At 36.9% G+C, this 23,213-nt stretch overlaps 1 protein-coding gene across 1 annotated transcript; it reads right to left on the bottom strand.

Moving 5' to 3' along the window:
• Positions 1-2,850: 2,850 nt before the first annotated feature.
• Positions 2,851-22,315, bottom strand: LOC121429512 (glutathione reductase, mitochondrial-like). The gene is made up of 11 exons (XM_041626574.1): positions 22,052-22,315; positions 18,500-18,615; positions 16,609-16,811; positions 15,392-15,446; positions 13,267-13,366; positions 10,765-10,851; positions 9,216-9,350; positions 8,679-8,790; positions 7,858-7,989; positions 5,638-5,771; positions 2,851-3,399 (listed from the first exon to the last, which is right to left on the bottom strand). Exons 1-11 carry the CDS (start codon positions 22,226-22,228, stop codon positions 3,250-3,252), a joined length of 1,401 nt encoding a protein of 466 aa, XP_041482508.1. The 5' UTR covers positions 22,229-22,315; the 3' UTR covers positions 2,851-3,249.
• Between the last annotated feature and the right edge of the window lie 898 nt (positions 22,316-23,213).

Genomic DNA, 23,213 nt, shown 5'->3' with positions numbered 1-23,213 from the left:
TTACAATTCGGTAATAGGAACAGCAGACATGACATGACAAAACTCAACAACTCCCTTTCGAGTACACAAAAGGTCGGAACAGGGGAGCGAAAATGGACGTTTTAATATTCGACACGTACCATTATAACATCGGTTCTCAGCCAATCAAATTCAGGAGAACTGGTCTGGGGCCCATTGCAGAAATAGTTGCAATCAATCGCAACTCTAAAAATCATGCGCAACCTGATTTTTAACCAATCAACAACATGCATTTGGGACTTGCGACTGATTTTTTTTACTTTTGTTTAAATGCAACTCTTTCTGCAACAGGCCCCAGATCTGACAACCTGTCAGACAAAAATGTTGATGAAACGCTCCCCTGGGGAAGAGCTGTGGAAGAGTCAGTTAAAGTGGCCCACACTCTTAACTTTGGTTCAGGACAAGTCCAATCTGTCAGCTCATTTGACATGAGTATTACCGAAATAAATCCATTCAACATTAAAAAAATTAGGAAAGAGCCAAGATACGACAAGACAGGAAAAAATTAATGTAAATGCAATTTTGAAATATTTGGCTTGCCATAATTTTAACACAGAGTTAGACCATGGCATAAGTCAAATCGGACTTAAAGGGGAAGTTCATCCTGAAGAAAACTTTGTTGTAAAAATAGTAAAAAATATTGGTGAAGGTTTGAGGGAAATCCGTTAAAGAGTAAGAAAGTTATTAGAGTTCAAAATTTTGGATTTGTGACATCATAAACGAGCAGTTGCCCCATGTGTTATGTAATATAAAATGCAAGAATTTCAAATTTTGTATGGTTCCTGATGACTTAATTTTGTTTTCCATTCATGATCGGGTGTGAAATGATTGGTCTATTGATATAAAAAAGGTACAGTGAAAACCATTTTCAATTTTCTGAGAAAATGACATTTCATTGATTTTTTACCATATGCTATGTAGGAATGCTGCTCGCATATGACGTCACAAATCAAATAATTGAAATTCTAATAACTTTTTGATTATTTGATGAATTTTTCTCAAACCTTCAGCAATATTTTTTATCATTTTTTCTGCTATTATGACAATAAACTTTTTGTCAGGGTGAACTTCCCCTTTAAGAGTATGGGCCAGGTCGGCAATCAACTGTAGTGCTAAAGCAGTCTAATAAAAAATTACAATACACATTTACTACATGTAGCAGAGGTGGGCTCTTCAGCACCACGTTTAGACACTTGTAACTACTCCCGATCTTTTTTGCTGATTTTTGTCACACCATTTACCAACAAAGATTTATGACATTAATTCTAATATACAATATCAAACTAGAATTGATTTCATCATTCATCACCACATACACAAAATACCTAATCATACACTATTCTTTTACAAAATGAAATAATCAATATCAATTATATTGTTAACTATTTGATAGAAAAATACTTAGATTTTTAAATACAATCAAAATTGATTAATGCTATGGGGTTAGCTTTACAGGTACATGTATACCTCTATTTGCTCATATCAACTCATTGAATATGACTTGATTTCAAAACAATTCATTTTCCATAGACCCTACCGGGTTATCTCTGGCATATGCATAATGGGTTGAATCATTGGAGCAAGCCTTGTTCGAGCATTGCATTTTTTGTGTTTTTTTCAATGTTCGCAATGCACCTTAACGCCCTCTACCTTCGACTTAACGTCTAAATGTGTATTATGACTAAATAAACCCATTCAGACTTCGCCCTTATGTAGGATGTAAGCATATACATGTATATACATATTTTTACTCTATAAATCAAAGTTTAAAAATACCTTTCAAAAAGGTTGCATATGGGTACCCTGATAGCTAGCGAGGAATTTCTAGGCTGCAAAAAATAGTACTAATATACACCAACGCTTGTTTTCTTGGAAGCATTTCATGAAAGACTCTGCCAGTGATTTGTTTGACATCTGTTATAAGCTAGTGAAATCCTTGCATCCGATTGTCAGAGATTGAATTTGAAGTGAAGAATCCCTGACAAGATGGAAACTGAAAGATTCCCAGAACTGAATCAAGGTCCAAGGTATTTTAATAGGTTTATGGGTTTAACCAATAGGGTATTTGGTTTAGAACTCCCTTATAAACGGAACTTCAGTTATGGAGATCTTATGCATACAAGACTGGACAAACATAATCCATTCAAAGAGTTGTCTTTATTCAACAAACAAATATAAATGACACAACATATATTATCTCCTATCTACCTGAAATGGATGAATATTTCCCTCATGATTGTCACTGACTATGGCATGATTATGTTTTGATTTCAAAAATCAATTAAAAACTGTTAACACAAGAGCATTATATGCATCAACTTAATATACTATACATACACCCAACATGACTAATGGTAAATATAACAAACTGTACACTGATTGAGTAATCAATAATGAAAGCATATTTCTGAATTAACAAAATTGACTTAGGGTATATCCTTGTTTTTTGCTTTGAATTCATATGCAAAGAAATAACAGAAGTGGATCCTTGGAATGAGAGAGGGGGTTGTGAAAATGAGGAAGATGGCAGATTATTATATACTGAGTTGTGCTTCTTAACAGATCTACGGACATATGCCTCAGTGTCCCTAATCTCCCAATACCAAACCTGAAAGGCACCCTTCTCACGAGAATCATTATCATATACTTTACACTAAGGAAACCTCTCACATAAAGATTTATCCAGTCAATATCTATGGAAAGCCATCAATGTCATAATTTTCCATGTAAACAGGGAGTGCACCCAATGCCCATCTGGAAACAGAGAGAAGCACACTGATGTACTTGTCAAGACAATGATGTTTTGTATGAGTATACATCATACACGTATTTAGTATTAGTAATCACTTTTAAAGTACTTATACCGTACATTGTAGAAATTGATGACCCTGGCTTTCCATAGTTGTGGATGATCAGGATCCCGTTTCATAAAGACTTGTCATAATAACAAATGAACAATTTCAATAACAAATTTAATATCAGCCAATCAGATTGTAGGATTTCAGTAGCTGTAAACGATTATTGTACATTTGTTTTTATAACAAGTTTTAAGAAACGGAACCCAGATCAATCAATGCTTTTTGTAAGTCAGTTTTTGAAAAAAATCTGTTTTAGCTTATCAAATGACAGAATTCTGGTAGCTTATAACAGTAGCTTGTAACTTGATAGAATTCATGGAACATGGTTTAATCCTGCATCAACTCGGTGGATGAACATACAGAGTACTTCCTCCTAACGCATCGTCACAAGTTCTTCGGAAGCGGTCGGATGGATGGCGACGGTTTCATCAAACTGGGCTTTGGTTGCCCCCATCTTGACAGCGACGGAGAACCCCTGCAGCATCTCATCGCATCCGAAACCCTGCATGTGAAGCCCAACAACCTGTACCAAATGAAACAGAGAATTGAGGGTATAATTCCTATTGTACAATGCCTACTTAGCTTGTTGTTGCTTGTTGCGATCAAGCTGAATGCCACACATTCGTACCGTTGCACACAAGACGTACCATCCAAGACGTACCATCCAAAATGTACTGTCCAAAATGTACCATTGCACGGCTTAAGGAGGTGACGTCACAATGCGATTTCATTGAATAAGGTGACAATGCGCGTACAGCCTGCTGGCTAAATGCGCAATGCTGTCCAAGATCATGTGCGCTTGTGGGATTTTGCTTTTCGCTTTTCAATATTTTTGCTCCCTTTTCATAGATTACTGGAGGCGTTGTACAACACAAATAGCGAATATTCTTATTCCTGCAATGGTGCGAGATTTCGCATTCGGTGAAAGACACGCTCTATTCAACTTGGCTAACGCCTCGTTGAATAGAGCATCTTTCTTTCACCTCATGCGAAATCTCGCATCATCGCACTCATGCCTATTCGCTATTTGTATAATATGTGATAACATGCCACGCACACTAGTAACCCAACGCCACAGTGCTAATCCGATGCTAATCCCCTGTGCCAGCTACAAAACCCCCCTGTGCCACATTGATTTTGGGATCGCGAGTCGTATTCACTCCTTTCAATAGTCATGATTACAATTGCTTGTAACTCTCTAACCATTAGTTTATCCACAAATTATTGTGTAGTAAAGTTGTAGGAAATTTCATAGCCCTTATAATGGTGTCCTCATTATATGGATTGGTTATTATCTTTACCTCTAAAATATGAGTTGTATCAAGTAGTACCATTTCGTGGAGTGTTTTGTATGGACAAAAAAATCTAGATCTCTTCCAACTCAGAGGCGGAGCCATATCTTGTAAAAAATGTAGAAATACTCGAAAAAGTCGAATGTAAACCGCGTAAGTAAGTTGATCTGTCAGAAAGCAGAGTTCGCAATGCACACAATAGTGCTAATTACGGCGTGCGTGCGATGCGCAATACAATGCAAAACGGCGTAACAATGATTGTAATTCCGAATGTGCGCAGTCATGCACGAAGCAGGCGAGGGTAGGAAACAATGCAAGCACAAAGCAGTCAATAGTAGGCGTGCGAGCACGAGTGTGGCATGTTATAGTAGGATACGTAGCGTGCACGAAGCACTCAATGAGTATAATATATATAATTTCATACTATATTCTTACGTTTATTTATGTTATGCTGATATTTTTTCGGTACTGCTGTTTCTTCTAAGGGAGCACCTTGCTCGACACGCATGAGCTTCTCGAGGTGCTACCTGTATCAAACCTTTGTACATTTTATATTGTACAATGCCTACTGTACAGCTTGTTGTACGCCAGCGAATGGGAGGCTGAATGTCAAACATTCGTACCGATGCACACAAGAGGTACCATCCAAAATGTACCATTGCACGGCTTTAGGTGACATCACAATACGATTCAATTCATTGCGCTCAGTAAAAAATGAAGGTGCAATACGCATATAGCCTGCTCACTAAATGTGCAATGCTGCCCAAGCTCATGTCCACTTGTGGGATTTTGCTTTTTGCTTTCAATATTTGTGCTCCCTTTTCATAGATTACTGCAGAGAAAAACTCCTTTTTTTTCATATTTTCGCTAAACTCTGAGTTGTACAACACAATTAGTAAATATTCCTATTCGTACATTGGTGTGAGATTTCGCATTCGGTGAAAGAAAGCAACACTCTGTTCAACTCGGATTATGCCTCGTTGAAAAGAGCATCTTTCTTATTTCTTTCACCTCATGCGAAATCTCGCACCATCACACTCATGCCTATTTGCTATTTGTATAATGCAACATCGGAAAAAAAAATAATGAATTGAAATGAACTCTGGTGTGGTCATAAAGCTGAAAGTTACGCATGACTTTACGCAGGATTGTAATCACGACTTAACACATAATTTTACACACCAGTGGAGATATTTCTTTCCTGTGGTAAATGATATTTCCAAAATTGTCATTAAAGCTGATAGTCTGCGTAATGTTCAAATACCTTTATGAAAAACCAATCTAGTCTATGAACTCAGATCTTGAATTTCATAGAATAAGTGGTAAAGATGTCTCTTCAATTCATTTCAGGCAAATTTTGTCAACCCCCCTCCCCTCAGAATTTTCTGAAAAGTAGAAAAATGCCCTAACATGTTTAGAATAAGATGATCTATATTGAGTAATCTCCTTTTTCCCTCATCTTGACTTACCTTTTCTTCGTTGCCGGCACAAATAAGCTTCATCTTTGTTTTCTCCTTCCTCTCTGTCATTGCGAAGTAGAGGTTGGTGAAAGTGGACTGGTAAACCTTCACATTATCTCCACCATATTTCGCGGTAGCCTCCGCTGAATGGATAGATGTACAAGATTTGATAAACATGCATGTCAGGCAAACGAAATAATCTTTCTATTCTTTGGGCTTTTTATTGACAACATACTGCATAATCTGCTACATTGGCTAAGCCTCAACATGCCAGTGAATGGAGATCTTCTGAGGTTTTTTTTTTCATTTCCAGGGCTCTTTGAACATTTCAGGGGTGAAATCGGCACGAGCCTCCATTCAATTTTTCCCCCATAATGTTCCATGAACTATAGGTTGCATGTAGAATTACATCATTTACGATTTAATTGTTTCTAATAATAAGTAACACAATACTTACATTTTGTCCCCCTACATTTTCGCGCTAAAACAACTAACCTTTCAGAGTGTGGGAAGGGGTCAATAATACTTATCAATAAAACATCTGTATTCGAAGTTTTAACCTTTATTAAACTGGGGGGGTCAATTGACCCCCTTAGATAAATTTTGTCACTACGCCATCGCGCAAATTTTTTTGACCGCGCCACTCGCTGACTTTTTACTTTCAAGTCTTGCATATCTTTTGACACCAAATTTTGTGATGCCCGTGTACGCGGTTCTGAAATTAATCCTTCAAAACTTAATTAATTAATCCTTTAAAAGCTGAAATATATACAAGGAAATTAAGTTAGAGAGTCAGTATTTTGTCAGGTCTAACATGGTTAGTGGTACTGTTGGGCCTTAAATCATAACTCAAAGTATATATCTTTGTGATTAACAATGAGGTATAGAAAACAAATATGGACTGTTCTGTATCACAATAACAATATGCAAACAAAAGAACAGAAAAAACCTCTTGATTAATACTTCAAAAGCTGAAATATATACAATGAAATCAAGTATTTTGTCGGGTCTAACATCGTTGGTGATACTATTGGGCCTTAAATCATAACTCAAAGTATATATCTTTGTGATTAACAATGAGGTATAGAAAACAAATATGGACTGTTCTGTATCACAATAACAATATGCAAACAAAAGAACAGAAAAAAAAACTTTTAATACTTCAAAAGCTGAAATACAGTGCGTCCCAGAAAAAACGAAACCGAGATTTAGCGATCATTTATCATTACTTAATCATAAATAAAATAGACAAATGACCTACCAAATTAAAGCTTAGAATCTCCTCTTTCATCTGATATTACTTAGGTTATTTCTTATTCACGCATGAGTGAGCAAAAACAATTTGAAGAAAGGATACCAAAAAGTCATTTGGCGGGGGGTATCTGGGTTTCAAAAGGAAACCCACATTTCTGAAAAGTTCAATATCTGCTCTTTAATTTGGTACCTAAATTACAGAAAATGGTCAAGAAATAAAAAAGTTCTGGTCATTTGAAATAAGGCTTGTATTTCCATAATTTCATGAGATAAACGTGTTTTCACCGGTTTCCCACAGAAGCTTTCGCATGGTGAACAAAAGACTCAATGCATGGCTGATCGTCAACAAAACAGAGTGTCGAGTGAGTTTGAAAGCCAGCCTGGAGAACCTCTTTTTATGAAATTATTAGAATTCAAGCCTTATTTCAAATGACCAGAACTTTGTTATTTCTTGACCATTTTCTGTAATTTAGGTATCATATTAAAGAGGAGATATTGAACTTTGCAAAAATGTGTTTTTCTTTTTGAAACCCAGATACCCCCCGCCAAATGAGTTTTTGATATCCTTTCTTCAAATTGTATTTGCTCACTCATGCGTGAATGAGAAATAATCTAAGTAATATCAGATGAAAGAGGAGATTCTAAGCTTTAATTTGGTAGGTCATTTGTCTATTTTATTTATGATTAAGTAATGATAAATGATCGCTAAATCTCGGTTTTGTTTTTTCTGGGACGCACTGTATATACAATGAAATCAAGTATTTTGTCGGGTCTAACATTGTTAGTGATAATGTTGGGCCTTAAATCATGACAAATTATATAACTTGGGCTGATTAACGATGAGGTATAGAAAATAAATATGGACTGATCTGTATCACTATAATAATAATATGCAACATTTATATAGCACTTTATACAATGTTTCTAAGCGCTGCGTACCATTACCCTGGCTTTGGCACGATGATGAATGCTTACCTTCTGTCATTCCAACGGTACCGATAGGCGGATGAGAGAAGACTACAGTCGGGATGTTACTATAGTCTAATTTCAAGGAGCTCTCGTTGTTGAAAAGCCGATGGGAAAGTCTTCTTCCAGCAGCAATAGCAACTATAAAAAAAAATGAATGATGAAAACAAAAGTTTAAATGTGCGTTTGATCTCTTTCTACATGCAGTTCTAATCTTTGTAATGGGATATTCTTACACAACATGAATCTAAGGGGGTGTTGCAAGGAAATATTTGCAATCAGATGCAAAATTCAATTTCAGCATTTTTATTATAATTATATATTTGCCATCACCTGTGCCTGGGAGGCAAACTGAATCAGTATGACCCGCAGGTCTCTCCTCCCGATATAACTGATTGGGGGAGTGCAGGTGGACCACTACACAGGGGTTTCCCCTATTCTTATATGAATAGTGCAGTGGGTTCTTAACGTGCAGAGGTGGTGACTCTCCTATACACGAGGCCTCCATTTAACGTCCTATCCGAGGGACAGAGTATTTTCCATTGTAATGTAGCCTGCATATATGGAACAGGGGAGAGACGTTTACACACAATGCAATGGCTTCAGTCATCTGCCCCGGGTGGACTCTACCCCACAATCTTTGGTTCAACAGGCTGAGCCAACTTTGCTCAGTGAGTGAATGAATGATTGAATTAATAAATATACAAATGTATGAGTAAGTGATTGAATGAATCAGTCAATAAATGAATAATTAGAAGATATATAAATAAATAAATGAATGAATGAGTGAATAAATAAATAAATAAATGAATAAAAGAAAGTAGATTTACCTGGTGTAAGGAGATACTTTCCACACACGTCTCCTAGAGCATAGAAATTAGGTGCCGAGGTGTTCTGGTATTCATCTACAACAATGTCTCCTTTGGCATTGGTTTTCACACCCTAATAATAAAACAAAGAGCACCACCAGCAAGTGAGTTCAAGTTCAGTGTTTACTTCTGGTATTGTGAGGGGGTGCTGTGCGTACTATTTTACATAGGCAGCAACCCCTGGAAGATGTAATAAAATTGAGAAATGTAACGAAAATGTAGTGAAAATTTCGCAGTGAAACCTTTATTTTTGCCTTTCAAATTTCTCAGGACCAAAATGACCTCCATTTTGTAGTGAAATGCCCTCCCCTTTTTTTTCGCTTTTCAAATTTCTTGGGACCAAAATGATCTTTTTTTTTCACCTTTCAAATTTCTCGGGACCAAAATGACCTCCATTTTGTTGTATGTTTTTTTTTTGCTTTTCAAATTTACATCAGCACCCCTTAGTATAAAAAAAAGTTTCCAGGGGCCTGATCATCACCGAGCTACAAGACTTACCACATCCTCAAGGCCGATACCCTTGGTCAAGGCATGCCTACCTACGGCCCAGAGAAGACAATCAAAACCTTGGTACGTCCCACTTGTTGTGTTATAGGTAAGGGTTCCATCTGCTTCCTTCACAACAGACACAGGCTGCAAGATTTGAAGTAAATTTGAAAAATTGAAATTGGAATTAAAGTTGATATTGGAACTGGAATTGAGATTGGAATCAAAATTGATGTTGACATTAGAATTAAGTGAAATTGCAATTGGAATTGGATTTTTATATTGAAACTGAAATTGATATCAAAATCAGTTGGGGAATTGAAAAAGTGAAATTGGAAACAAGATTGGAATTAAAATTGGAAATTAGCTGGATTTAGTACTGAATATTTAATCTATTTCAATTCAAAATAGTGCATGTGTTGCTATGCTGAAATTGCAACATAGTCATCCGATCTGTGTGGAATAATATTTCAGAAGAGGTAGAGTTCAATGAGTATAATTCATTAAAAAAAGGTTGAAAATCATATATTGACAAAATATTGATCTCATGAAGCTTGCATCTAACAATACCACGAAAGGACAATAGAGACCATTCATAAATACCCTCATATCTATGTAGGCCCTATAATATGAAGATTTATAATCTATTGTACATTTTAAAAAAGTGATTCTGATTGGTTGATGATAGGAAGACTAAAGCTTATGTGCACACAATATATTGAATGGCTACATACTTGTGGTACAGCTGTTAAGCTCTCATACCATAAAAATTTTGCAAATTATGTCTTCAAGTATGAAACTTTCACAAGTACTACTATGTAACATAAACTTGTGGGAATATCATTTCCAACACGAAAGGATCACCATTAAATGTTTATTGGTATACAAATAATGAATGTTTATGAATGCAATGGGTATAATACTTCATGAGGTGAAAAATGAAATGAGTTTAATGGATCATCAATTTCATCTTTCACTGAATGAAGTATTCTGTCCATTGCACAATGAAAAGAACATTCATTATTTAGTTTATTTGACACCTAAAAAAGATTCCTTATAGATGAAATTTGTGAATTTTGATGCAAAATATGCTCAAGCAGTGTAAGCTCGGTCTGTTGATTATAGCGTATATACAACATGTGTGCTGCAAACACAAGTGGTGCCTGCAGTCTGGGTGCGTGCGTGCAATGGACAAAATCGTATGGATCCGAAATTGAACAATGAATGGATCTAAAATTGCACGGATGATTACGTCCTTGTAAAATAGGCTGAATGATCAATATCAACCAACCAATCAAATGACAAGGATCTATCTAGGTGTCTTATAATGATTAATAGCATTCAAGAAGGGTTCACCAGTCGTTCTTGAAGTTGCTCTTAAATTACGAACAGCTTTATTAAAAACCCACCTGGGGCTTGTAATGCAAAGCTTAACAATCAATCGTAAAACATTTTTCTATGATTGATTCCATTGACTACAATGTACAATCAATCGTGAAAATCTAGCGTACGATCAATCGCTAACCTTTGTATTACGGGACCCAGGTAATATATTACTTACTGAACTTTGTCTGACCAGGTTTATTCCTATGTTTTCAATACTCTCCGTCACACTTTCAGAAAGCATGGAGTCAAAGTTCCTCAGTGCCTGAATAAGAAATGAAAAGGAAGATAAACTTGAAAGGAATGGCTCTCTCGAAAGTAGACTCAACTGACCCAATGAACAACTCAGTTTTCTGGCATTAAAAAAAGGGTTATGACAAAACTAAGATTTTATCCGATTGTGGTTTATAGACTTCTGTTTATTGAATACTTGCCATTAACAGTAGTAGTGATCATCTTCAACATCATTAGGCCTGGGAGTAAACATCGACCGATCGAATGGTTCGATTGGCATGACGCCAATCACCAATCGATTAGCAAAATTTACACTAATACATTTACACTAATAATTATACTTCATACAGGTTTAAAAATTGTGTTACCAAGGTAATTTTTCAAAAATTATCAATGATTGTATCATATTCATAGTAACATACCAACATGAAAGGCCTCCGAAAATTTTAATCCCACCCGACCTTGCCCTCGATACACAAAGAAGTTAATCATCTGCATGCACAAAACAATAAGTAAACACACAACCAGCTCACTTGAGCTGATTGGACCTTCGGATAGCCAATGAAACTTTTTAGGAAACAAAGAAGAAGGCACCTGGTTCCCTTTTCAGGAAAGTTCATGACTTCAGAAATAAATTGACCCCTCCCCCATCTGTGTGTGTGTGTGTGAGGGAGAGAGAAAGATAGGGGTGCGAGCAGAATTCCTTTCATGTTTCAAAACAATAATGCAACTTTTTTATATCCCCCTCACACAATGAAAACTACATTCCAACATGGACGCACACCACTAATAGGATTCGGCAATTTCGGGAATCCCCTTCAGACCCGTACCTAAAATGATGTAATGGTTGGAAAAATTTCATATAAAATCAACGGTGCATATCTGAACAATTTTTTTCATATGGGCATAGAGAGGGAATACTACTGGATCTGTTCAGTCCCATGGGAGAGCAGTAATTTGTCAATGCTGGGTTTTATGGGAACTTGATTAGTTGCCCAAGAAACCCTGTGAGCACTGTGACTGCAACCAAGTTTGCACGTAGTCTTGGTTTGAGCCCCTGAAGTGCGAAAAAATCCTGAAAAACACCTTTTCATATATTTAGCGTTTGAAGGATATTGGATGAACTACCAAATGATAAAGGTGTGGATGATGTGATTATTAAGACTTATTTTTGGTGATTTTTTCAAATCTCATTTTTAACAAATGAGTCTATGGGGAAATAGTTAGTGGTGTGTGCCCACATGCGCCTGTCTTCACTGGTACTTTCTCAACTAGTCTCCAAAAATAGACCCAGTTATACATGTAGGTTCAAATGATAAAATATTGTAATTTTGAAACTCAACGGTACTAGTATTTCAAATAAAACATTTTGCAAAATATTTTTTTGAAATACATGTGTAGCATCGTGGGCAGTGCCAAAAGTGGGGGCGGGGACATGGTGTGGGCAAGGGATGAAATTGTTCAAGTGAAATGCTCCACTGGGGTCAGTCTCAAAGAATACTTCATGAATGAGTTGTTTACATCTTTGGACTTTGGACTGCTGATCTGGGCTGATTCATTCATATGCAGGGGTGTGGCACTTGGAGGGATGCATGCATAATACCAGAGTACCAGCATTGATTTAGGAAAGATTTTCATTGGAACAATAAACTGAAAGTGTTATTCTCATTTCATGTAGTTTCTTTTGATATAAATATCTTGGAGAAGGGGAAAAGGGACTACTTTAATTTATTCTAAACATGTGACTTTGATGGAGATTTCTTCATCGGGGGGGGGGGGGGGGGGGGGGGGGGGGTCACCATAAAGTAGGTCAATTATTGTGACTGAAAAGACGTGATTCCCGACGAACAATAAAAAATTCCATTATTTTTTCAGGAAATAATCGAATGGTAAAAATGACAATCGTCCCAGGCCTAAACATCATCACCATTTTTTTTTTCATAATAATCATCAACATAAAAATTAGGAGCAGGATCAATGTCACCACCACCACCACCATCATCATCATCAGCTTCATTATCTTCATCATTATTACCATCATTATCATCATCATTATCAGCTTCAATATCTTCATCATTATTACCATTATCATTATCATCATCTTCATCATCGAAATCATCATCATCTTCATTATCTTCATCATTAGTACCATCATCATCTTCATCACTATCATCATCTGCATCATCAACATCATCATCATTGTCTTCATCATCATCATCATCATCATCTTCATTATCTTCATCATTATTACCATCATCACCTTCATCACTATCATCATTATCATCATCATCAACATCGTCATTATCATCATCATCTTCATTATCTTCATCATTATTACCATCATCTTCATCACTATCATCATCATCTTCATCATCATCATCATCATCATCATCATCATCATCACCACCAGCACCAGCACCATCAAAACAAAACCCTACAAACCAACCTTGTCTCTCCTGATAAAGAGGGAAACATCACTTCCAAGTTCTTTGAGGATTCCTGCCATTTCAACAGCAATGTATCCTGCTCCCACCACAGCAGTCTTCCTATTGGAAACATGATGATGATATAATAATAATAATGAATAATAATACACAAGATTTATATAGCGCACTTTCCATCTTGATTAGATGCTCAAGGCGCTTCAGAGCAGAACAACAAAAACTATTTACCGTACATATACATGTAATACATGTCTGAACAATAAGTCAATGTCTATCAAAAAACACTTTAATACAGGTAAGTTTTCAGGTTGCCCTTGAAGGTGGTCGTTGCAGTCTGGGTTTTCAAACTGTGTGGGAGAGAATTCCACAGGCTAGGTCCTGCATGAGCAAAGGCCCGCTCCCCGCATGATTTCTTAGAAACTGGAATTTGTAAGAGATGATTTCTTGAGGGTTGGTAATGATGCATCAAAGACCTATTGTAACTGGGGGAAGTTCCATTGACTGTATGAAAAATCAAAAGAAGGATTTTAAAGACTGTGTGTTCCTTCTGGGGCAACCAGTGAAGAGTTTTCTATATAGGGGTGATGTGGCTGTGCTTGCTAGATAGAGTTACAATACATGCAGCTGCACTTTGCAACCTTTGCAACCTTTGCAACCTTTGCAATTTTCCAAGTTGAGAATCTGGTAACTTGTAAAGGAGGCTATTACCAAAATCGAATTGTGAAGACATGAGTGAATGTACCAGTTTCTCTGACGAGTGGATTTATAAAGTGCCTAATCCAGAGGATATGTGCTGATTGCATTACATTGTACTTCAGAAAAAAAGGGTCTAGGAATATTCTTGCTAGGTTAACACAGAGACCACAAAGGAAGACACCCCCCCCAAAAAAAAGCAATATTCATAAAAGCAGGTAGGCTTTTTGAAATATATGTTTCAGAGGGAATAATGGAAGGGAAACCAAAATTGTGGTCTTTAAAATCAGGTGATTGGTAAGAAAAACACATTCACCAGTAAAGGTTTAGCTAAATTGACTGCATCTCAAAGTTTGGGGAAATTTTGAATTTTATCATTACTTTTTTTCAAAGAGAGTGAAACCCTGGGGGAAATGAATTAGAAGAAAAGAAAAGGAAGGACAGAGAGAAGCAATATAATCACAAATTTTTAAATCGGGTACTAAGAAAGTTATGAAAAATCAATCCTCTCAAAGTTCATATTATATCTCAAGACATAGCATGGGAAGAAGTAGGGGAAGGCGCGGTAAGTTGCGACACTTTTTGCATTTTGCATGTTAGAATTGATATGACTAATTATTTTGTAGAAATAAGTACCTTGCCTTTTAATTTGATTCTTGGGAAATATTTTTCACCTATATATAACTTTCTATTCCCACACTTAAAGTCACTGTGACCTTTGAAAAAAACAATGTCAAATGGCTCAACTTGCCCCATCTGTGGGTTAAGTTTGAACCACATTCTGGGCTTAGTTGAGCCACAAAAACTATGTACAAAATATATGCGGGAAGAACCCATGAGTCATTTTTTAATTTGAAGTCTTTTCACATGCTAATTCTCTGTAAATAATAACATGCTCTAAAAGTAAACGAACTGTCATATGAATTTGTTCCTTTCTGGCTGCATATCAATGGTTTTTAAAGTTTTAAAAAAATTATTATTATACAATACCATAAGAATTACCATGGCTCAACTTGCCACATGTTGACTGGCTCAAAACACCCCAGTCTGATTTCAATACGATATTTTCACATCCACACATTTCTTATGCATCGATCATGTAAAAGACTATGACAAGAATGAGAATCCATACTTGGACTAACAATGTTCTTATTTCTTTATTATATTGAAAGACGTGTGTGGGTAAAAAGCACCGATCTATTTCACACCCTTTTATACTTTTTTGGCTGAAATTCGTATTTTTCCCTCTAAAAAAATATTTTTTGTTTCAAAGTTGAAAACAATGTGGTGGGGTTAAGGGTTATGTAATGGGTTATCGATACATGACACAACCACAATGCCTGACTCATTTATTATTGGCCTAGGGGTGGTGGCTCAACTTGCCCCGTCTTCCCCTATCCAACACAAAATATGATATTGGGTTTGTAAACTTACTTTGGAAGGTCTGTCAGTTCAAAAAATCCATCACTGCTAATACCATGCTCAGCACCTAGGAGTACGATAATATTGCAGAATTTGAGAATGAGAGCAAATTAAAAAAAATAATAAGATAAAGATAAATCCATTATTTATCGTTCGAAATAGACATGGAATGAAATACTCCGAAAATTCGCTTTGCCCAATTGATCGTGGGCCAAGCAGCCACTGCCCAGCGCCAGATTGACGAGGCTCTATCCCTTTCATTGTTGAATGCCAAACAGGGTAGCAGCAACTCCCATCTTTTAAAGTCTTTTGGTCTGACGCGGCCAGGGTTTGAACCCCCGACCTCCCGGTTGTGAGACGGACGCTCTACCAACTGAGCCAACACAATGGTTAAAATTTAAAAAAGAATGAACAATCTCTTAGTGGTAAAGTAGCAAAAGGTATCACGGAAATGAAAATCTTAAGAGGGGCTGGGGGCAAAATGTTCCCCAAAATGATCGAAAGAGCCCTTGAAAATTCCAATTTACTGCAATGTTAAAGTTTATCTACTGATGTAGCTTCCAGTAAATTAAAAATTATTTTGGGGGCCTGTATTTAACAGGGAAATGGAAATCTTAAGAGGGGATGGGGGCAAAATGTTCCCTAAAATGCTCGAAAGAGTGCTAGAAAATTCCAATTTACTGCAATGTTAAAGTTTATCTATTGATGTAGCTTCCAGTAAATTAAAAAAATTTTTTTTTTTGGCCTGTATTTAACCGTGGACTTTGATCAGGCAAGTTCACTCAAAATGTATGAGTGAAAAGAGTATAGATAAGCAAGTAAAATGGTAATCATTTCATTGAAATGGAAGACAAATCACAAACTGTCAAACAATCAGGTTTGGATTATTTTCATGCACCTAATGTAGTCTTTCATGATTTTTGTGATGTTTCACTGTATCATAATAACATTACCATTTCTATCATCAAATCAACATCATGGTGCAAAGTATTTAAAAAAATTTTTTTTTACATTTTTGTATCAACAGAATGTAAAATTTCAGGGCTCAAATTAGGTAATCCCAGCCCTATTCATTGGCTTTAATTCCACTCCTATTGGCTTGGATAATGTTTCTACCCTTCAAATTATGTTTGTTCAGCAATATAATGCACCCTTAGAATATAAAAAGAACATGTAATGAGTACATAAACACAATTTTTTTAGGCAGACTGTTCTTTTTCTATACACACCTGGGACATCTGGAAATGTTGGTTCCCCTCCAATAGCAATCAAGGTGTGACGACCTTTGTACTTTTGACCATTGACCTCTATGCATCCATCGGGTGTGAACGTACCATGGCCAGGAATGATGTCTACCTTGGATTTGTTCAGGTTCACCTCATAAATGCCGTTCAGACGTTTGACATAGGCGTCACGTTTCTCTTTAATCACACTGAGAAATGGAAACACGGAGGAGAGAAAAATAAGGTTTTTCCATTTGCGACTGGTGATCCTTTCTTCTGGGAAAAAGTATGCACCAATATTATCATTGGCAATGGTTTAGTGTATAAGAAAGGTTCACCAGTCATTCTTAAAGTTGCTCTTAACTTATGAACAGCTTTATGAAACAGCACCCAGGTCCTTGACATAATCTTATAATGTATTATCAGTACTTTTCTGTATCCGAGTAGTGAAAAGATTGCAGTCCTTTAAAGCTTAATTACTTACTTTAATTTAAACACTTTTACAAACAGGAATGTAGTCAAGCTGCAAAGGATCCACTCATCCATTACAATACATCAAAAATTACAATCACAATAGAAAAAAAAAGTTTAAAAAGAAACCTTATATCAGCTTATATCATAATTACCCAATGAATAAAATTCAATGATTTTATAACATTATCATGTACAGTATGCAGGGCCAACTGGTAGCAGTTTTCAAAACTACAGTGTACATATATCTAAGCATTTACCTTTGGTAAATAAATTTAGGCTATTATAAATTACCTATTGTTATTATTTGAAAGGTTACATTTTCTCCAAAATGTTCATAGTGTTCTGGAAGTGACACTTTAATGAATGCATTTTGAAAACAAGGTATGGTTCAGGCTTTGGCACTTTAATACCCCTTTCATAAACCCAATTATGCGGCTAATAGCAGCATAATTTGGTCGTGAAATCAGAGGAGGACCAGAGTTATCCGCATTATTTTGATGCTGCAATTATCCGCATAATAGCAGCATCGGGACCAGATTTTGACTTTATGAACGCATTTCGAAAGTAATGCGGATAATTGCCATGGAGCGGTCACAAGGTCACCCTTTTCCAACGCAACCACATCGGAGCGGGTGTGTGCGGTTGCCATGACGATTATCCTCCTTTTTCAGGACGGGCGCTCGTAAAAATAGTGTGGATTATTTTCGGAGTTTATGAACGCATTTTTTATTGAATTATCCACATCACTCTTAGGCAGCTAATTGGAGGATAGGTTTATGAAAGGGGTATAAGAGTATTAAGGGCAGGTACACCTTGACATTTTTGGTTTTAATCAAAGCAGACAAAAAACAACAGAGAATAGGTTTGGTGAAGTTATGGATTTAACTCCCCCATCTTATCTCAAATTATTTCATCAAATGTTATTTATTCAGAAAATTCACAACATGTAATATCTGTGCTCCCAATATCGCAAGACATGTCATTTCATACCCACTTCTGTAAAAATATTTTTATTTATCAAGAGCCACTAAAAATTTGGAAATTATGACATGGCAGCAAGCCAGCAAAACATTGAAAATTCAGAACTCTATATCAGAGCTGCCAACCTGAACATGAACATTTCAGTATCTTAAATGCTGAAAATAAGTATTTTGGTGAGAAAATCAGTATTTTCAAAGAAATATCATAGCACAACAAATAAGACTGAATCTACAGAAATCAGTGTTTTGCACGAAACCATCAGTATTCTTTTCATTTTTCAGTACTAAATACTGAAAATCAGTACTGGTTGTCAGCTCTGCTATATACTTTGATAGATTTTCTTCAAACCTTCACAAATATTTTTCTATATTTCTCATGAAATTTATTTACTATCAACCAGGGTGAACTAAGTGTCTTCTTCTTTCTTGTCACAGTTGCTTACCTCCAATTAAATCCTTTATAATCAACGTTGAAGCCATAATCCTGATGATCATGAATCATTTCCATATGAAATGCAGCATTGAACATTACCTTCTTAGGAACACAGCCGACATTCACCTGTCAAAGTATGAAATGGAAAAAGAAATACATGATTTTTTTTTAATAATAATAATAATAATATAGGGTATTTATATTGCACACATATCCACCTTGTTAGGTGCTCAAGGCGCTCCTATATTACCCGGCTAAGCTAGGCGTTCATAGTGCACACAGCTTTTTAAGGAATTACTTCCTACCGGTACCCATTTACCTCACTTGGTTGAGTGCAGCACATTGTGGATGAGTTTCTTGCTGAAGGAAATTACGTCATGGCTGGGATTCGTCCCTCTGTTTCAAAGTCCGAAGCCTAATCCACTGGGCCACAACGCTCCACGATTTAAACCCTTGTAAAACTCATCTGACTTTTTTTTAGGGCGAATCAATTCCACCTACTCCCCCAAGGGCGGAGCGGTGAATTTTAACCGTCCCCCATCAGATGGATCTCAGATCCAGTGAAAGGTCTGATTGATGCTGAAGTGTGCAGAGAAATCAAGCCTGTGGGGGAGTAGACCCAACATGTACGAAACCATGTGAACAAGTTCCCTTGTGTGAAAACAGAAAAATCAATGAAAACATCAATGAAAGTTTATGAAAATTTGAACTAGTTATATTAAGAAAGTTTTGCATTTGAATTTTTAGATCAGGAACGATTTAGACAACCTCCCATTGCGAACAAAATGTGTCACTAGTATTCAACCCGGCATAATTCAAAGATTTTGACATATTCCCCAAAATATTTAGAAATAGGGAATTTGTCTTAATTTCATACCTTTGTTACTTCCAGGGTAATCTGTTGTCGGTATTTTGCACTGAATTGCACTAGTATTCAACCTAGTGAGGATAGATAACAAATCTCAAAAGGGTTTAGATTGCTAAATTAGATCTAGATCTATGTAAGTCTCTGGCTTTGATTAATTCTGTTTGGTCTCATCTCAAATGGTCTAGTCCATAGTCGGATGGGACAAGGGCAGATTGAGAGACAGGGCCATCTTTCATCGCTAGGTTGAATACTAGTGCCGACGGATTGAATACTAGTGCCAAAAACTGTCGCCGTATAATTCAATCGCCGGCGCACAGTCGACTGGTTGAAGAAAAAACGTAACGGAAAAAGAATAACCTCCACTTGCTCTTGGAAAAATGATGGGTCTGAAATTCAGGTAAATTCTATATTTCTATATATTTGAGGAAACTCTCCTAACGGGTTGAATACTAGTGCCCTTACGGTACCTATCCCTTCTTACTTTTCTAAATATTTTGCTTTAACTGTTATTTTCATTAAGTTCTCTATCAACAGATCAAGTGGGGTTTTTTTTCATAAGATATACAAATCATGATTAGAATTAGGAAAATTAGAGGTTTGGATTATATTTTCAGTGTACAAAGGGGAGAATAGAACTTCTGAGACATTACAAGTCTTGGTCTTGGATGCACTGACAATGGTGGGGTCTCCATAGCCAAGGCATAGCATTCATGATTTTTTTAACGCTCATAACTTTATCTTTGACCAGTTGTTCTCAGTCAAACTTCAATGATTTTATTCGATTTTTTCATACAAGTTAACTTGATTCTTTAGAATACCTACATGTAACGTTACTAAAGTTAAGCCTAAGTCATTAGGCCTAACTTTAGTTCAGATCTAACTTTGTTAAATAAAAAACAAACTACCGGTACCGTACAACATGTATGATGGGGGGACCTAAAGCTACGCACTTTGTTTACAAACGATAGAAACTAGGCCAATTTTAATATTTGAACAAATTATCTGTCGCTAACTTGTGGCAAATATTCTAAAGATCATTAAGCAAGAACAAAATATCACAAAACTCACTAATATGAAAATCCCGCCGTGTTTTCTGAACACCTCTTGAATTCGCCGCTCGATGTTAGAAGGGGTCCTAAAGCTACACACTCGATTTATCATGCAGAAAAATAGAATTTCCTGTGCCTCAATTTCTAAAATATGTTCATACTATTATAGGATAATATGAAATTAAAGAGAATATAGCTCAAAAATTCAAAACAGTTGTGGGTGTACTCTGCATTTAGAGATTTACTGCAGCCTCTGTAGAAAAAATTGAATAGGAATCGTTCGTCACTCTGCAGTCACAATTCTACACAAAGTGCGCATTTGCCATTAAAAACTGCATGCGCGATGAGTGGTGCGTAGCTTTAGGACCCGCGCAGCTTTAGGATTCCCTACCATACAAGACAGAGTTACTAAATTCTTGTCTTGGAATTTGACTGGATATTTTTAATCTGCATTTTAATTAGTGCTGTTGTCGATAGGCCTCATATCGACATTGATGTCGACATACGAAGGATTTTCAATGTTTCCAACATGTCGACATGCACGCACTCACATTGACATGCAAACATAGAATAAAAAGGGGTCTAGCCTAAAGTCACGAGTATAAAGCTTAGCTGAAAAGTTAGCTTTTATCCACAGTAAGTGGTGCGATTAAAGGTTTATTCAGCTATAAAGCGGCACATTAAATGAAAAAAGAATACCTGCGAGCTGCGCGGCAGCAGAAATACGTCAGTGCCTGAGTGTGGGCCGGCCTGCCCGATCGAGCTGCCCCTCGACGATCGCGCGCTCTAGATCTAGCTAGCGCGTATAGCGAGCGTAGCGTAGTAGCATTCACCGTACCCATCCATATGTACCCATCGCTATTCACCATGTTTGATAATACGTTGCTCCTCAATGCATTACTTTTCACACAAACGTTTTTGTCAAAGTTGTGACCGCCGCAATTGAGCGCTTATTTCAAATCACGAAGTCACAGAAAACTTCCCTTCCTTCGTTTGGAGATCGTTGCACGGATCGCCGCGGAAGTGATACTGAAATTATCGGTCGATTTTCATTATTTTTCACTTTCAATTTGAGGAGCTTGCGTTTGCAGCACATGTGTACCAGCGTATAATACGCAATGATCACTATTGTAATTGGTGATTCTCAAATTGGCTCCGAGTGTTATTGCGCAATGCTTTCGAGACCGGATCGTGGTACAAAACTTGATTCTCCAGAAAAAGATGTGGATTAAATCGGTGATTTTGAAAGTGAATTCATTCTAGCTTAGTGAAAATATGTTTTCCCGAACTGAGCCTGTATTATATAGATCTAGATCTAGTAGTGTGGGGATATTCTTCGTGTCAAGGTGAATACGTTGATTGAGAGTGTTATGTTCCACGATCGAATGATTTTTTTTGTTAGGGAGCCTAGGCTAAATTACGGTCCCTTTTTCATGTCGACATTGTCGATGTCGGGATTAATTTTTAAGCGACATGTCGACATGGATTTTTGTTCCCGACAACAGCACTAATTTTAATAGATGGATTCAGTATTTTTTTACAATTTTGGGAACCAAACTTGCAAGAAAAAGTAAAGAATCGCTATGTATGGGTGGGGTTCATTGATTTTTTGCCGATTAATTTATTTAGGCTTAGCAATACTCACACAAGTTCCTCCAAGTCGCTTGCCTTCGATGACCGCAGCAGTCACTCCGAACTCCGTGGCCCTCCTCGCGCTGGAGAGGCCGCCGGACCCGCCCCCGAGCACCAGATAGTCATATTCTTTGGCTGCCATCGTGCACAAACGACGAAAGCTCCCTTCCAGTTGTCGGAGTCGAAGCATCAAAATGACCAAGCAAATTGTGTTTGTGCCTGTACTAGCTTTTGTTCTATGAATTGGCAGTTTTCCTGCTCCGCTCGCTGAGCTGACGAGGTCCCTGGATCATCTGGAATAATACTCTTTCGTTCCGGTTTCGAGCGTACAATTCGACTCGGATCGGCCATCCAACCGTGTAAATAGTCTATATGATCGATGTGTGCAGACCCAGTATTTCCTTTTTAGTCTAAGATTATTCAGACCTTACAAAGTGTTTACTCAAGGGTTCATCTGCTAACTTGGCACTTGCAACCCGCATTCTAATTCGTGACATACAATCTTGTTGAATTTCATTAAAATGATCACTCTGTCACCAAGTTGCCCCATACATTACCTAAACATGACCCCCCCCCAAAAAAGAGTGATAAACATGGGATGATTCAGCATTTTTTTTTTAAATTGAAATGTCACCGTTACTCCCTGAAAAAAGGCATGATATGTTCTCAATAATTATACAGATTTTTGAACTACTCTCCGCCTCTTTTATGATTATATTGTATATAAGAATGTTTAGTTATACCAATGTTTGTATTTCATACCCCTTCTGGTCATTGGCGTATGCAGGATTTTTTTAATAGGGGGGGGGGGGAGGAGGTCCAGCTGAATGAAATGCTGACACCCCCCAAAAAAAAGGCCTTTACTGTCAATTTCAGGTCATTTCCTTCCCACAAAAAATGAAAAAAAAGTCTTCAAAATATTTGAGGGGGTACGGTTCAATTCTTAGGAGGGGGGGGTGGGTATTAACAAACTCGAAGGGGGTTTGAACCCCTGTAACCACCCCCTTTGTATGCTACTGTTCCTGGTTATTTTGTTAGTTATAATATTTTGTGTTGTATACTTGCACTCACACCTTCAGAATTGGTCCATATATGCCATTTCTTATTTTCCTCATCTTTAGGTACTACTACAACTCATCCATCAGCTAGAAGCACTGATAACTACACAAACAGGA

Source organism: Lytechinus variegatus, chromosome 16 (genome assembly GCF_018143015.1).
Source record: "Lytechinus variegatus isolate NC3 chromosome 16, Lvar_3.0, whole genome shotgun sequence".
In the NCBI taxonomy this organism is placed as follows: domain Eukaryota; kingdom Metazoa; phylum Echinodermata; class Echinoidea; order Temnopleuroida; family Toxopneustidae; genus Lytechinus; species Lytechinus variegatus.
The sequence above is the reverse complement of the archived record's forward strand: the minus strand, read 5'-3'. Positions and strand labels throughout refer to the sequence as shown.